Source organism: Aphis gossypii, chromosome 1, assembly GCF_020184175.1.
Source record: "Aphis gossypii isolate Hap1 chromosome 1, ASM2018417v2, whole genome shotgun sequence".
Lineage (NCBI taxonomy): Eukaryota > Metazoa > Arthropoda > Insecta > Hemiptera > Aphididae > Aphis > Aphis gossypii.
In genome coordinates this window covers 62,186,593-62,204,096 of record NC_065530.1, presented here as the reverse complement: position 1 = coordinate 62,204,096, position 17,504 = coordinate 62,186,593, and the positions used below count along the sequence as shown (strand labels likewise).

The window sequence follows — 17,504 nt, the reverse complement described above, 5'->3', positions numbered from 1 at the left end:
AAAAATAGTTAAAGATTTCTATGTTTTTATATTATAAAATTAATTTAACAAAAATAGTTATTTTCACTGCAATATCTTTTATATCTAAGCTTTGTAGAAAGTATAATCAATTATATTTCAAAATTATTTGATTATTTATTAATAATAATATATCCTTAAACACAGATTCAAATTTGTGTATTGTTAACTGTAAAAGTGTTAACACATTTTTAGTACCTAGTTTATTATGGAGCCTAAATAGGTACTAATATTGTAATACTATTATAAAATTGTACTTAAATAAATATCATTAATGAGTATTTGTTATCAATACTTACTACTGTTTTATAATAAATTATGAGTAATGAAAATTGCCATAATAGTAATCATAATTTGTGATAAATAAAAAAGGTAGAAAAGGTATCATATGATTTTACTAATAATTACTTAATAACATCTTCATCGCCTTTATAAATTTCAGAAATTACAATTTTATCACAGCTAATGAACAATTGATAAAAAAAACACTCAACAGTTCAAGAGTGGTTTAATTTTTATTATACTAGTTACCTGTATATAAAATTATAAACCGAATTAGATTTATGCTTGCATTTTAGTGCTTATAGCCAATGAGACACCTTAATGTCCTTCTTGACATAGCATATAATATTGCAATTGTATCTATTAATATTATTATTATTATTATATAAAAATACACATTATATTTAAATCAACGATTAGACATAAATTTTAGTTATGTGTGTCATATTCATAAGTAGTGTACAACACATAAAAAATGGATACCGTTTGGTTATTGCTTCCAACCGAGACGAATATTATAATCGTCAGACATTACCAGCAAACTATTGGTTAGAGGACCAGAACATCATTGGAGGTATAAAATTGTCATAGAAATATTTTTGTAAACTTTAATTATTTCAATGGTTTAATTTACAGGACGCGATTTGATGTCTTCAAATGAGGGTGGCGCTTGGTTAGCTTTAAACATTCGTGGTAAGTTGGCAGCTTTATTGAATGTGTTTGAATTAGATAAAAGACCAAATGCTATATCTAGAGGTCATCTGGTTAAAAACTTTGTGAAAGGCAGTACTTCATCTCTAGAATATTTGCAAGAATTGCAAAGATCACAAGATGTGTATAATGGATTTAAACTAATTACTATTAGCATAAGGTTAGCATTAATAAATTGAAAAATGTATGTATTAAAATATTGTATTTATTTTTTATACCTGTGTTTGAAGCAAGTTATCTTTAGAAACACATTTGTTTACCAATTTTGTACAAGATGGAGGACCAGCCTTAAAGCACATACAAAATGGTGTACATGGATTTGGAAATGGACCTTTTTTAAAAGTGGCTGAAGGAGAGAAACTTTTCAATGACATTGTTAAGAAATATGGACATAGTTATCATAAGGATACACTAGTTAAAGAATTGCTAGGATTTTTAAAATGGGATAAGCTGTAAGGAATAATAAAAGCAAATAAATATGCCAAAAATCAAAGCATAATTTAAATCTGTTGTAGACATTATCCTGATGATGAGTTGATTAAACGGACTCCAAAATATCCTGGAACTGATGACCAGAAGAAATTTAGTTCCATTTTTGTAGAAATGCCAACTCGTCAGTATGGAACTCGGTAAATTCTTATGAATATATAGTTTAATTCTATAAGGTAATTTAATTTTGAAAAATTTGATTTTAGAACACACACAATAATACTAATAGATTATGATGGAAAAGTAGAGTATAATGAATGGACTAAGTCTGGTTCGATTTGGAATCATCAATGTTACACAACTACATTAAAATCTGAAATATAGAATATGTACTATACATTGGTTTGTATATTCTTTAGAACAAAAAATGTAAAAGTAATTTCCAGTTTAAAATGTTTTTAAATTTAAATTCTATATATTATTTTACTGCAGGGGTGGACTGGGATTAAAATTGTCACTGGGATTTAGAATTAGAGTGGCCACATCTATATACTTATTGATTGCACATAAAAAACTATTTTTTATTTAATTTTGGCAACAACGACCACTGGCTCACTGGGAAATTTCCCGGCGTCCCGGTGGGCCAGTCCGCCCCTGTTTTACTGTGTAGGTAGGTAATCCCCATATTTACAATGATAAACTAATAGTAATAAATGATATGTAATATTATCTAAATTTTGCAGTCCTTTTGGCCTATATATTGAATTGACCCAATGTGCTACAATAGACTATACTTTGTTCACTAAGAGAATAGTTCCATTTCACATATAAGACTAATGGAAATTACTTGTCCTTACTCTCGAGCAAATGGTGGTAATAGGTGAGCCCAGCTATTTTGTATTGTAGTGGTAAAAATAACGAGTTTTCGTCCACTGCGCAGTACTATTCTCTCAGTGAATAGAGTGTAGCAAACAAATGTCCAACCCAGTAGAATAGCAGTTTTAATTGACCTAATTATAAGTGGACTAAATCATTTTTTTTAAATCTCAAATCAATATTATAAATTATTATAGAATACATAGCATGTACTATTCAAATAAATTAGGTTATTAGATATACAGAGTGTACCAGGACTATTTAACAAATATAGTAACATTTGTAATAGAAGTTTTTTAAATAGTCTTGTTTCAACCTTATATAGTATGATGTATATTTTATATGCCTACCTATATTTAATTTTTAACTAATCAGTAATCTAATTTATCAATTCATTTGTTTATTGAATAAACTAATTTATCCATGAGTTTTTAAAATTTCTACTAGGTATTTATACGAACTTATTATATTGAAAATGTTTGAACTGAGGCTTATTAGATCTATTCCCACTATCACACACAACTGCCCAGTCCGCCTCTGCTAGCACAATTAGCTATTATTATACATATTGAAGTTTAATTTAAACTGAAAATGTAATTATTTCTGTGTTTTTAAAGTATTTTAATAGGATATATTTTTTTAAGTATATAATAGTAATACATTAACAATATATTAACATAGTTTCACAAGTTATTTAAACTATTTTAAAAATAACTTTATTCTAGTTTGATTATTGATTTTGCCATTTAAAAATAGTAAAAATTACACATTGCATAATATTTATTAAACTGTTTATCATGGACGTAAATAGGATCCTTTAAAGTCTAAAACAAAAAAGTATGATATTCGTCTTCCACCCTCAACATATTACATACTTACAATTTAATTTATTGTACTATTCGAAGCAGTCTTAATCTTAAATGAAATATAAATTTATGTAGGTATTGTATTATTGTATACATTTAATAAAAACAGTTTTATATAAAACTAATATATATAATTAATTATATTATTATTGCAACCGTTTATCCTTTACATTAAACTTGATTGTTGTATGTTCATTATCTATTTTTTTAGATAATTCTCTTTCACATATATAATACTTAAGTCTATAAATCTATCTTATTTCATTTTGAATCTTAAATATGTATTATGTATTTATCCTTTTCATCTTCTAAACTAGCGACTTAAAGTTAACATTTGAGATTATAATAACTAATAACTAACATATTATAAAAGTATAAACTTTGGTTGAATTATTAATCTTAAAGTGGTTAAAAAAATAGAAATCCTTAGCATATTACAAATCTAAAAATATATTATTATTTGACTTCGCCATTTTTAAATTTTCCTAATAGGTAATTTATGTATTAAAATGAAGTATTACATATTATATATGCTGCAGAATTGATAAAAATGAATTATATATATTTTTATTTGAATGTGGTGAAATTATTTGCACAAACTAAGATATTATCTTATTATAGATTTTGATTATTTTGTAGTATCAATAAGTAATATAATACTAGTCTTTGGAAATACAACTTCACAGTCAAGTAAATATGCAATATATTGACTTATTATTTTTCAGTAACAAAATCACTAAACTATCAAAATTAATGTATAAACGCATATGGTAAATTACATTTTATTTACAATATATACAATAATATAATAAATTACATACAGATTATTCATAAATTACAATATTGAATATTATAATTTATGTTGTAAATCATAACTATTTAACAATGTTGAATATTAAGCTTAGGCTTATAATTATAATATAATGTTTAAATTATAATTTAAAAGGTTTAGAATGAGGATAATTGAATCATAGTATTAAACTACTGTGTTTTAAAAATTTGAAACAGTAAAATACTGCTATTATAAATATGATATTTTCCTATGGTTTTAAGTTTCAAATACAATAGGATTTTTTAAGATCTGACACTAAATACAGAACATTTTGGTAAAATATAAATTTAAATAAAGTACTTATTAAATTAAATACTATTAATACCATTTTTATCGGCTTGTTCCAATAGTGCTTGTAAATTAGTATCGAACAATTCACATCTAATAGGCATTTCTAAGGAATAAAATGGATTCTTTAAAGCAAAGTCTGCATAAATCTCATAAATTTTCTTTAAAAGTTGTTCAAGACCTACATGCGTTGGATCAGCAATAACCATAAATTTCACTCCTAAAATATATAATTGTTAGTTTAATAATGAATTATATCAGATAATTGTACATAGTACCAGTCAGAGTTTGAAAACATTGAAGTTTAAATGTGTCAGCTTCTAAAGTTTCGATTCCAGAACTCCTAGGTTCTGGACTTAATTGTGATGCAATGGCAAATAATGGATAAAACATACTGGCTAAGAATATCTTTTCATTGATAGTCATTTTTGGCCGGCCAAATTTCAAATTAAGTGGATAATTGGTGGCATCATTCAACATATCTATTGCATCTTTACCATCTTCTAGTTTTCTACCAGAAACAGGAACTCCATTGATTGCTAATAATACATGACCAACTGAAAATATAAAACCGCTTATTTTAATTTGAAAACATGTTGGAAAATTAATTTTTAATTATGTTTTGAAAAGTTTATAATACCTTTGATATTGTCTCGTTGACCAAATGATACCAATAATCTATTATTTTCACAAGATAATTTGAGATCTAACGGATAGCCAAATGTTTGTTCGGTTTCAATTTTTGGTACAGTGTAATCATAATTGAATATTAGTCCCCCTGATTTTGACACAATGTACACGCCGTATATTCCCATCGTTGTTAAGTCGTTATGGAACTATTTGTTTAAAATGTATTCTTCGTTGCGCTCATTTAAAAAACTGTAATTCTTAGAAAGAATTCTATAATATAATATAATAGATATAGCCGACAATTATTGAAGGTAAAAATTAATAATTACGAATAAATAAAACTGATGGAATAAATTAAGATTTTATCTTATCAAAAAATTAATAATGATTTATGAATAAGGTGTATTATAATAATTTACAGTTAAATATTTTGTAGTGAAAAATATAATAAATATTATATTACTAATTATTTTTATTATCACTCAATCAGTCGTCCGCACAGATAAGGTTATATACTTGTCAACACGAACCACACTAGATTTCAATATAGAACTTATAAATAGGTATATGAAACATTAAAGAATGAACATTAGAGTACTCTAATGCATGAACATAATATTATAATAAGAATGCTTTAATGTTCATGGTATATAGATATCTGTGACACGAACGGTCTGAAGCTGTTATCAGAGTTGATAACAATACTATCAATACGAATTCCACAGAAGAGGTAAACGTGATTGCCGATTTCTAACGCTTGTAATAAATTTAAAATTATAATTATTAGATACTATAACTTTAACTATTGTAATTTGTAATTACAAAAAACGATTGTTTTCTGGCAGTCGTGGGCACTGACTACGAATTAAGAATATCTTAATTAATAATTATAACCCAATTTAATGGGTAATGATGACAGCCATTGATAGGTTAAAAAAGTTATGTGAAAGTTTTTCAAATATTTTAAAATTTCCATTTTATCTTACCAGAATAAAAAATATTAATTAGATTTTTTGATTTGTATTATTTATTTAATTTGCATTTTAATATCAAGTGTATTTATTTGCATTTGTAATTTGTACATTTTTATTGTTAGGTATTTATTATAATTTATTACCTATTAAATTTTGTATTTACACTTATAATTATGACGAATTCGGAATTATCGAATTATATTTATGTATTATTTTAATATAATTTATATAATAAAATTTACATATATAATTAATTTGTTCATTTATTGATTTGCATTGCATATTATTGTTTAATATTTTTACTTTTAATTTTTTTTCGTGGGAAAATTGTTGAGCTCGGGGGAAACGTACTATAAAAAAAAAAAAAGATTCTTAAATATGATATAAGATAATAATATTATTGTCTGTACATAGGGTTAGGTTAGGTTAATTATTATTTATGTTAACTCTTCATTCAAAGGAACGATAGTTAGAGGAAGTCAAGATGGAGTGATGAAGTTCGTTAACTCTGAACCAAGTCCCAATCTCCATAAAATGGTCAAAATGAATTTTATATTTCCAAGTTTTACGAATATTATTATTTCATAACATAAAAAAAAAAAATCCGTATCAAGGTTAGGTATACATCACATTTTTAACCGATCGAAAAAAACGGCTTTCTATTATCGATGCCATTTTAGCGTAGGTACCCCCTAGAGTTTGTCAATTTATTATCACTTGTATTCGCGACCACTGTGATATTGTTGTGCAAATTTGTTTGCCTAAAAACTTAAGCTTCGTTCAAATAAATCTAAAGGAATATTATTGTCCACAATCCTTTGAAAAAAAATATATGACTGGACCTCCGCCTACATAATATGAGCGTTTCCGGATCACCATGGTCAACGTGCGTTCTCGAATCCGCCAGTCGATTTCTCTCAGCCCCCGTCGATCTCTCTCCCACGAGTCCCATACGTGTCACGTAACATTACTAACACAACTCGCAGTCTCGAATCTCGACCACAGCCGACGAGGCAACAACCATCTACAACTGTCAAGGCATAAACTGAATCGTCGTCATCGCTGGTAGACACGAAAGTTCGTACCTCGTCATAACATATTATTATCTGTGGCCCTTTGATCGCTCAACAGCAGTGCCGGTGTATATAGCACACTGGCACACACCAAGTACGCCACACTAGCACGGAGCAGTATACAATCAAAATGTTATGAGTCAGTTGTAAGTTCAAAACTATAAGTTTATAACATGTATTACATAATAAAGACCACGGGAAATATTAGAAAACGTACCAACACTGGCGACCAGCATCTATTGTAAGATTTACTACGGAGTAGGTACGCTACTATAATACTACCATAGTAATATTTACTATTTAGTCTACTACGGTAGTACGCAACACACCGCTTTCCCGCTAGTTCCATCCCCACTTGTACAACACCACCTGATGTCTGAGCTGGTGCCTATCGCCTGGTGAGCCGTGCTTGCGTGTGCGTGTGTGTGTGATCGTGATAACGACGTCCGTCCAAGACGACGACGATGTCGTGAGATCATTAGATGACGACATAATGTGAAAATACATACGAAACTACGAAAACGGTGTGTAAATAGAACTCGACGACGTGATAGTGATTATATTGTTCAATTACTGTTGTCATTACTCATACGCTTAGTGCCTCTAACGGTGAGTGGTAACGAGATAAAAGGAGAGAAGAAATAAAATAATAAAAAAACCTTTGCACCTTTCATCGCGCCTACCTTCGGACGGATGTTTGTCGGTGTTAATTGCGTATTTCCCGTGTAAAAATAAACACGTCGTTGTTGGTGGACAAAAGAGAAGAAGCCTTTCTGCTGTCTGCGTTCTTAACTTCTAAACCCTACCCAAGGATCCTTATACGACACTATTTGAAGTCTATAATGTCGACACCATCACCCATGATCGACCGTCGCTTCTGATGCCGTTTCGTTCTGTTTTTTTGCGACTCTAATGATCGAACGTAACAAGTCCGGTCACGATATAAAACCCAAGACAAGACAACTAAGTGAACAACAGGTAAGAGATATTTCTAAAGGTACTCAATAATTATGTGTGCCTTATTATATGATTTTGTTCGCAGCTATGCCGATCCAAGCTCCTCAGTGGACCGATTTTCTGGCGTGCCCGGTGTGCTGTAATGGTTTCGACGTCAAGACCCGACATCCTATCAGTTTGGGATGTGCTCATACGGTGTGCAAATCATGCCTGTCAAATTTACCTAAAAAACAATGCCCATTTGATCAAGTGAGTGAGCAATTATTTATTTATAATCGATATTTTTTTTTGATTTACTTGTTTTCTATACTAACTAATTGATTAATTTATTTAACGATTTCGAAATATCGCAGTTGAGACTTACTGTTTATTGCTTTTACAATAGTACTCGAGTTTAATGAACCAAAGTACCTACCTACCTAGATAATGATAATATGTATTAATGTAATATTGATTAATAATATATTATTGATTTTGAGTACTTAAGAGTTTAAAATATTAATTGTACTACCTTGACATCAGTTTTAAATAAATTGTACTTGATTTTATTAGGGTTATTTAACACATACTTTACAAAGAAATAGGTATGATGGATGATACACTGTTTGTTATACATTTTATGGTAGTTTGTAAATAAAAGCCACCCTTTATTTACCTCAGTTTACATATATTACTATTAAATCAAACTTTTTAGCAATGCATTATTATTTTGAAACACATTAAAAGCAATTGTGTTGATGTTAGTTATATCAGATAAGGCACGTTGCTCAAAGATGGCAGATGCATCAAATTTCTTAAAAAAAAGAATAATTTAATTATTAATATTATGTAGCCAAATATTTTTGTTTACATAGTGAAAACTTCTGTGTAAACTGTTCCTCTGCAAGATGCTATTACAAAAAATTTGAATTAAAATAAGGGAAATTTTTCTTTGTAATCAAAATGTTATCCTAGATAAAGTTATTGTTTAAATAGTATTATGTCGACTAATATTGAGTATAATAATGATGAATATTGAAAATAAGTTAGTATTATTAGGTATATTATGTTTTTCCAGAATTTATTACTTATATTTAAAGAATTTAACTATTGATGTTTTAAATTTCAATTAATTTAATTATATCAAACATAATTAAAACTAAAATTTATATTTTAAATAAGTTTTTTTTTAATCCACAATTTTAAAAATTTTAATTTGTTTATTATTAATAGTTAGTACTATTTTTATCCCAAAACTATTTTGTATAATTTGTGTGTATTCTGCAAATCTTCTTTTTTGTCATTAATTAACTTTTATTTTACTTGCTCCTGGATATTAAAGTAGGTCATTAATTAATTAGTTATTTATTTTTAATGAAATTATAATCTAGTTGACTTATAGTAATTTAAAGTTAATTTAAAAAAAGATATAATTTTGTAATATCCAAAAAAAAATTAGTTTTTTAACATTTGAGGAAGGAGTTTTTATATTCAAGTTGCTGAAAGTCAACTTTAATACATTTCTATATTTTATTTTATTAAATAAGTAATAAATTATTATAATACAAAATACTTTTTTTTTATTTATATCAATAGAAAAAAAAAATGATATTTTAAGTAATTAGGTAAAATATATTATTTTGTTTTTTTCTTGATTCTTTTTTTTTTTAGTTAAAATTTGTTTAACCTACATATTTATCATTTTTACAGAATTTAATTAACATAGAAATTGATCAACTTCCAGTCAATTATGCTTTACTTCAATTGGTGGGAGCATCAATACCAAATAATGAAAACATTCCAAAATCCGTGTTAAAGAATATGTCATCTGATGAACGACTTCTATATAATAAATCAAAAAAATGTGTAGAACATCTCGCATTATACCTTAAATCATTTGCAACTGGTAGTTTTTTTTATTTTTTGATACACTGTACAATTAGATAAATAAATATTTTATTATCTTTATTAGGTGGTGGTCAATCAACAAGTGCTGGACTATCGCGGCCTATGCAACGTAAATTAGTAACATTAGTGAATTGTCAACTTTTAGAAAATGAAGGCCGCATGAGAGCCATCAGAGCAGCCAGATCTCTAGGTGAGCGTAGTATGACAGAGCTTATACTCCATCATCAAAGTGCTCAACAATTATCTACAAATTTATGGGCTGCTGTTCGAGCTCGTGGTTGTCAGTTTTTGGGACCAGCCATGCAAGAAGAAGTATTAAAACTGGTCCTACTAGCTTTAGAAGATGGTTCTGCTTTATCCAGAAAAGTTTTAGTAATGTTTGTTGTTCAACGATTAGAACCACATTTTCCTCAAGCATCTAAAACTAGTATTGGCCATGTAGTTCAGCTACTCTACAGAGCTTCATGTTTTAAGGTATGCGTATGTTAATTGATTATTATTTAAAGTAAAAATTTAAATTTTTAATACCTATTGGCTATTATACGTATAATAACTTGTATCCAATATTAAATATTTGGAACCATATTTTTAACTTTATGATCACTAGAAAAATATTTTGTTCAATATAAATTAGTATCCTTTGTAGCTTGGTATTAAATAATATGTTTTATTATAAAATAATTTATTATATATTTTGAAAATCATAATATATTTTATTGAAAGCATTAGTTACTATATTTATATTGAAAAGTTTCTTTATTTAATAATTGTAACACTTATTCATTTATTATTGTCGAGTTCTCTCATGAATATATTTATTACTTTTTAACAAAATAAATAGTCTTGAGTTTAAAAAAATATTCCGGGAACTTATTGATCTTTCTATGTATGTTGTTGAGTTTATTTGTGTTAAATTAAAGTTCTGAGTTATTTGTGTATATTTATAATATTAGTTTACCTTTTTAATTTTTATTGAACACATTTCTTTAATTAGGTTTCTAAACGTGATGGTGATTCTTCATTAATGCAGTTAAAAGAAGAGTTTCGTACTTATGAGAGTTTAAGACGTGAACATGATGCCCAAATTGTAGAAATTGCTACTGAAGCGGGACTGCGTATAGCTCCTGACCAATGGTCAGCACTTCTTTATGGTGATTCAGCACATAAATCACATATGCAAAGTATTATGGATAAGTTACAAAGCCCACAGTCGTTTTCACAATCTGTTCAGGAACTTATTATAGCTTTACAGCGGACTGGTGATCCAGCTAAATTATCATCTTTAAGGTCAAATTTTGAACTTTTGGCTGCAGTTGACCCTAATCCTAGTGAGTTTTATAATTTTATTATCTTGAATAATTAAATTCACCACAATTTAATTTTTTAATCAACATAGGTTTGGAATGGTGTACTTGGGAAAAATTGCATTCAATTCTTGAAAGTGCTAGAATAGTAGTAGCAGGTTTGACTGATTTTGTTAAGTCCCATGGAAATACTAATAAAGGATTAAAGAATGAATCTATACAAAATCAAACAAATGTACCTAGATATAAAGTTAGTTTATGTCGAGACTTAATGATACGAGGAACATGTCCAAGAGGTGGTGGTTGTACATTTGCTCATTCAGAAGAAGAATTAGAAAAGTAAATGCTATTCCATGTATTTAATTCTTACGTTTAATCATTTTTTTACTTTTAGGTACAGAAATAAAAATCGAAAGAATAATCGATTGACACCAATGATTGTTGATCATGAATATTTAACAAATAAACCTAATTTTATGCCAAAAGAACAGTTTGATTTTATTCATAATAAAAAACCATTAATGTTACCTGAAAGTATGACATTTAAATATTTTAATTTTAAATTTAAATTTTTTGTTTCTATTGGCCTATACATTTTTTAGATTCTCAAGATTTGACACCTATTCCTGTAGAACATTCATATATTGTACCAACTGGACAAAATTATTATCAGAATAGTCAACAACAAATATATCCTGTAGGACAATATGGTCATGAAATATATGGGTAAGTGTTATTAATATTTAATTGATGCTGCTTGTAGTAATATAAGTGTGAATATCAAAATAAAATTAATGTGTAAATATTTCTCTAGTGCTGGACCACATCCACACGGAATGCTAATAAATCCAAACAATAAAATGTATATGGATCAAAACATTCCTGGTCATTCTAATAAAATGGTATGACCTCTATACTATAATAGTATATTATAATACTTCATGTTTAAAATGATGTATAATTATTTTGTCTTAGAAAAATTTATCATCGAGTTTGGTGTCCCTTCAGAATCGTAAACAAGAACTTATGGGTCAAATAGACAGAGTAATGACAGCATGTTCTATTACACCTGATCAAGTGGTAGGTTTTTCAAATTGTATAGGCACAATAGAGAAGCAAACAGTTACTAAAATAATATTATTAAATGCTTATTTTGTATAAAAGGATTTTGATCGTTATTCAATGTGGGATAATGGATTATTTCACACTAAAACTGGATTACCTTCTCCAGTCAATATACAAACTGGACGTCCCATGTTAATCAGGTAATAAAAAGTTATAATTAATTATTTATTCATTTGTAGTTTCAACTGCACATATACATTCTTGAACTATCTTACATTTGCCAGATTCTGCCTCTAGCATTTGCTTATAAACATCAATCAGTGGTTGACATGGTTTTGGCATTACTTCATCAGATGAATAATATAATTTCATTTTTATTGGCTTTTCGAGCATTTCTAAACGTTCGTTCCACATTCGTTTTTTGTGGTCAACCTATTTTTCAAAAATTAATTGGTATTTGATAACAAATACTTTGTTTTATAATTACTTGATATTCTTTACGCCTTAGAAAATGAACCCAAAAATAACCATCCATTATTAATGATGCACCAAATATTCCCCATATCAATGCACCTGATGGATTTTTCTTGAGTAAACGCCATGAAATTAGCTCACTCAGACGAGTTTTTGTAGAAGGTGATGGTTTTGTTCCACATGTTTTGTTCATCTTTTCTTTCAAAATAATAAAGTACTTATAAAGAAATAGTAGAATATTAAACTCAATTATTAAGTATGTCAATAACAAACAAAATAAATGTATGTTGCTACTAGTAACAGACAGTATATTTTATTTTTTATTTACTTACAACAAATAAAAATTATATAATTATTTACATTTAAATATAGAATATATTTAAAGTATCAATATAATGAGAAATCAAATCTATTTTATTATTATTATTTTTTTTTTTTTGTGTGGGGGAATTTAATAGTTTTTACAAATATGGTAAAGTGAAAAATGTCATTGTTTTTTATTATTACCAATAAATATTGACCACCAAATACTGATGATAAATTTTATATCTTTAATGTTAAGTACTGAAATAAAGCACTGATTGTCTTATATTATGTACTTATTGTATACTTATATTGACCGTATATGCTTCTATACTGTTAATAATAATTAATTATAATGGAATTTTCTTGAAATATTATTTTCCTAATAATTTCAAATTTGTGCTGTTACTAATTTATTATAATAAGATGCATGTAAGCGTGTAAAATAGATTCATTAGTTGTTACAGCTATATATTCCAAATCAGTTTTTCAAGTTTGTATCATTTATTAAAAATTAAAAGTTTTGGGTTCCATTAGGTCATAAATCTTAATTAATCATTAATTTTAAGTCCATTAGTTGTCAGTGTTAATATTGAAAAAAATAGAAAAAAGGTGCAAAAGTATTACAAAAATTGTGTGGCTTAGTTAAAGATTTCAATATATTATGATAATGTCATATTAATTATAATAATACGCCGTACGGGTGTGCCAAAATATTAAAACAAAAAGAAAAGAAAATGTTATAGGTACTCCTTTCTTATATCACTTAATACACAGATAACTTAATAAATTGTTATTTTACATATATAATTTTAGTTTATTCAGACATGATTAATTACTTAATAGATTTTACTAGAAATCATGTATACAACTTTGGGCATCAATATTTTATCCTACAATTAAAATTTGTCTGTTGTAGGGTGTTAAGTATCCTAAAACCATATTGATATTATTTAAATGCCATTAAAAAATTTATTAATAAATTAACAGTGTTGAAAAAATTAACTGATATACCACAAACTATATAACATTTTTAATATTATAATTGTAAACAAATATTAAAATCCTTAATTGGTTTTGACAGATCCGATTCGATTTTGGCAGATCCAGATGAATTTGTGCCATTTGAGTTGGCAGTTAATGGAAAGTATGGCCCTATTGGGGGTAATGGTAGTAACCCTGTAGCACCTCCTCCACCTCAGCAATCATCGGCAGTGGTTAACAACAACCAGACGGTTGGTGCGAAGAATGGCAAGTCATTGCGGCGACCTTGTACCTTATCAATACCTACACCAGCTGCTGCCGCTGCTGCGCAGGCCCAATTTTTTAGTTCTACAACAACCACGACGATAACAACACCACTAGGCACACTTCGTGGGGCACGTAACAGTCCAGTAGCTGCTTCTTGGTACTTTAATTCACCTCAAGGTTACCCAGCCGCTGCACATATTGTCGCATCGCCTGTTGGTGCAATTGGACAAAGTTACATTACTATACATAGTCCAGCTGGTATAATGGAACCACCAAACTTTTTTGGTAGTCATAAGGCTCCCAAAAGGTCAGTAGTTGACAGTATTAATAATATTTATAGTTGTTGGTATTTTTATTATAGAGTATGACCATATATTTTATCATTTCAGTTTAATGGCAGAGTCACAAAAAATGAAGAATCAATTAAAAAATTTGGAAAAAAAAATCAATGATCTTAAAGTAATGTTCTTATCACAATATTTTTTTACATTTATATTAATAATTAAATTGATTTAATACTAATTTTCAATTCTTTGTATAGCTTGCCACTCATAATGTAGCTGCTAAAGAAACTGATAAATTATCTGAAGAACTGGCACAAATTGAAAGAGACATTCAAACAAAAGAGCAGCAATTTTTGGTGAGTATTATTTTTGATTTTAAGTTGAAATACATAATATTTAATATTATGATAAAATTAGTCTGACATTGATCATTTTTATAGTTCTGAAAACTTTAAATCTATGTAGAATAACACTCAAGGCCGGATTGGTCTGGCGAGCTACCAAGTAAAACTCAGTGGGCCAGTTTTAAGTGTGGTCATATTTTTTTTTCTGTGATAAATTAGTACAAACATTGGTAGAAAATATTATTGATTTAAATTCTTTAAACCGTACAGTAGCCATAGCTGTGATCTAATGTTAGAAATTCAAAAACTCGGTAGACCGATATCTTGCCAATCCAGCGCTGATAAAACCACTAGTAATTTAGATTTATTAGACTTGCTAAATTAGATTCTATGCTTTAAGTTTGTTATCTATAAATTTAAACTAATAATTTAATTAGTTGTATCCAAAATAATACTTAATTGATTTGTAATTATTTTAAGACACAATGGCATTCTGAAACGGCCACAATAACTACTTGGGGTGATGGTATCTGGTCAAGTACCACTTCTTCGGGGTTCACCACTCAACAAGTAAGTTATCAATTGTTATTATAACAATTATTTAATATAAGTCTTTTATTGAAACATATTTTAAAATTGAACTCTGATTAATATAATTTTTTTTATAATTGAATGTAAATAATATATGAGTTGATATTGATGTTAGATAGGTTTTGAGTGAAAAGGCCATTGGCAATACTTTGGCAATTTAATTATAATTATTTTTTATTTTTTTTTTTAACATGTCAATTCAAATAAGATTTATTGTCTTTTATTTTTTAGGACGACGCTTATAACAGTAATGATGTTAAACGAGCGGAATTAAAATGGGATGGTGGTGATAACAAATCAGAAAAATCTGTGGTAGAAGAAGTTTAAGTATTAATGTTTGGTGCACTATATTTAGCTATTGAAATAATATATACATAATATATTTGTATTTCGTGAATTTTACCAATTTTATTTGCCAAACAATATAATGCTTGATAATTTTTTTTAAATAATGTGATATTTGTATTATTATTATAGTTATTATTTTTAATAATGTTAATGTTTTCTTGTATGACATGAAATTTTATTCTTGTATTTTATTATTTTTTTTAAAAACTAACGGTCGATTTGACCAAAAAACAATGAACACGTATAACTTGACTTATATAAGTAACAATAAGTTGTTACAATATTTTGTGATTTATTTCTTTTTCTGTTTTAATCTGTATATTTGAATAATTAATTATAAATTATAAATGTACAACTGAACTAAAATTCTCATAGTTACCATAATGTTTGTTGCGATAAGCGTTTATTTTATTATATCCTATTATGTTGTGAAATTATATTATCATGTCAAACATGAGTTATTTTTATCTAAGAATATAACAATTGTATTTTTTTTTTATGTTATTGCTACATCGTAAAACTTAAATTAACTATGCGATTATATTAATCTACTACATGTTGAGGGTAAAATTATATTAGTTATTTTATTTTATACAAAACTTTTATTATGTATAATTATTTATAATCGGTGGTATCGGTATCTTAACACTTATAAAAAATATTTATTATTATTGTTTTATATACATATTTATGTAGGTATTATATATTATACATACACGCCCAACCTTATTGCAAAATAAAGAACTTTATTTTATATATTATAAAACATAAATTTTAGTATTCCTTGTTTTTTAACTTATAGAAAACGTAGTGTAGATTTTTTTAACCTTAGATATAAACAAAAAATTTTTCTGATTTTTCAACTACAAAATTACTTGCAAATTTTCACGGTTTTAACATATTTCGTAAAAATGTGGACTATAAATGCTTATAAAAAAAATCGTGACTAACAATTTTTGATTTTTTTTTACTACAATAAGAATAATTCATAAGGAACCTTGTATTAAATTTTCAAGTTTTTTTGGTCGTCCAAAATTGTTTATTCAATTTATCGACACTTCAAAAAAAAAAAAAATTTCAGTTGTCTATAAATAGCTCAAAAAGTCAAAATATTTTGAAAATTTCAAGTATTTACTTACTGTGATCAGTTTTTGAGTTACAACCATTTAAAAAAATCAATTTGGTCATAAACTGGTTGTGCGTAAAAATTCCCGTTATTTCACATCTTTTTTTTTTGTTTTTCTCGATTTTTAGGAAAACTGTTAGAAAATGTTTACTTTTGACCTCTATAATGAACCAAGGATATTCACTTTTCCATCGGAAACCACCCTCGAAGTTTGAAACTGAAGCATTATTTCGACAAGTTATGAGAAAATAATAATGTACCTAATAATACAAATTATAATTAATATAATAATTATGAGATTAGCCATCATATCCTGATGTGTCCAACATCTCATTGTACCCCTTACACACTTCATGAATTTAACTTATAAAATAAGTTACCAAGTAAAATTAGCTTGTTGTGAAATACTTAATTTTGTATGCTGGTAGTTAGTGGATAATGGTTGTTCTAGTTAATTACAAGAGAAACCATAATTTACAAAACATTAAACGATATAAAGATATCAGTCTTGTATTTAATTTTAAAAATAACAATATAGATATCAATCAATACGAATAAATACAACTTAAACCAAATATAATGTATAAGTAG

The 17,504-nt window shown here is 27.2% G+C and overlaps 4 protein-coding genes across 5 annotated transcripts; 2 read left to right on the top strand and 2 right to left on the bottom strand.

The window, feature by feature from the left end:
- Positions 1-402: 402 nt before the first annotated feature.
- Positions 403-3,093, top strand: LOC114129182 (transport and Golgi organization protein 2 homolog). The gene is made up of 5 exons (XM_027993835.2): positions 403-874; positions 937-1,171; positions 1,242-1,463; positions 1,527-1,640; positions 1,707-3,093. The coding sequence occupies exons 1-5, from the start codon at positions 736-738 to the stop codon at positions 1,822-1,824; spliced, it is 828 nt and encodes a 275-aa protein (XP_027849636.1). The 5' UTR covers positions 403-735; the 3' UTR covers positions 1,825-3,093.
- An 855-nt stretch (positions 3,094-3,948) lies between these two features.
- Positions 3,949-5,590, bottom strand: LOC114129178 (trafficking protein particle complex subunit 4). 2 transcript variants are annotated; one of them, XM_027993831.2, is made up of 4 exons: positions 5,396-5,590; positions 4,943-5,202; positions 4,581-4,859; positions 3,949-4,522 (listed from the first exon to the last, which is right to left on the bottom strand). In XM_027993831.2, exons 2-4 carry the CDS (start codon positions 5,115-5,117, stop codon positions 4,323-4,325), a joined length of 654 nt encoding a protein of 217 aa, XP_027849632.1. In that variant the 5' UTR covers positions 5,118-5,202; positions 5,396-5,590; the 3' UTR covers positions 3,949-4,322. The 2 variants fall into 2 exon arrangements, with proteins under 2 accessions (XP_027849632.1, XP_050054414.1); XM_050198457.1 differs by having other exon boundaries at positions 4,943-5,189.
- A 1,108-nt stretch (positions 5,591-6,698) lies between these two features.
- LOC114129172 (roquin-2) lies at positions 6,699-16,510 on the top strand. Its single transcript, XM_027993823.2, has 16 exons — positions 6,699-7,957; positions 8,022-8,185; positions 9,626-9,821; positions 9,888-10,297; positions 10,818-11,151; positions 11,220-11,466; positions 11,522-11,661; positions 11,730-11,853; positions 11,942-12,029; positions 12,103-12,207; positions 12,292-12,392; positions 14,054-14,527; positions 14,610-14,679; positions 14,762-14,860; positions 15,329-15,418; positions 15,671-16,510. Exons 2-16 carry the CDS (start codon positions 8,024-8,026, stop codon positions 15,764-15,766), a joined length of 2,736 nt encoding a protein of 911 aa, XP_027849624.2. The 5' UTR covers positions 6,699-7,957; positions 8,022-8,023; the 3' UTR covers positions 15,767-16,510.
- LOC114129173 (uncharacterized) lies at positions 12,383-12,976 on the bottom strand. Its single transcript, XM_027993824.2, has 2 exons — positions 12,680-12,976; positions 12,383-12,624 (listed from the first exon to the last, which is right to left on the bottom strand). The coding sequence occupies exons 1-2, from the start codon at positions 12,857-12,859 to the stop codon at positions 12,418-12,420; spliced, it is 387 nt and encodes a 128-aa protein (XP_027849625.1). The 5' UTR covers positions 12,860-12,976; the 3' UTR covers positions 12,383-12,417.
- Positions 16,511-17,504: the final 994 nt, after the last annotated feature.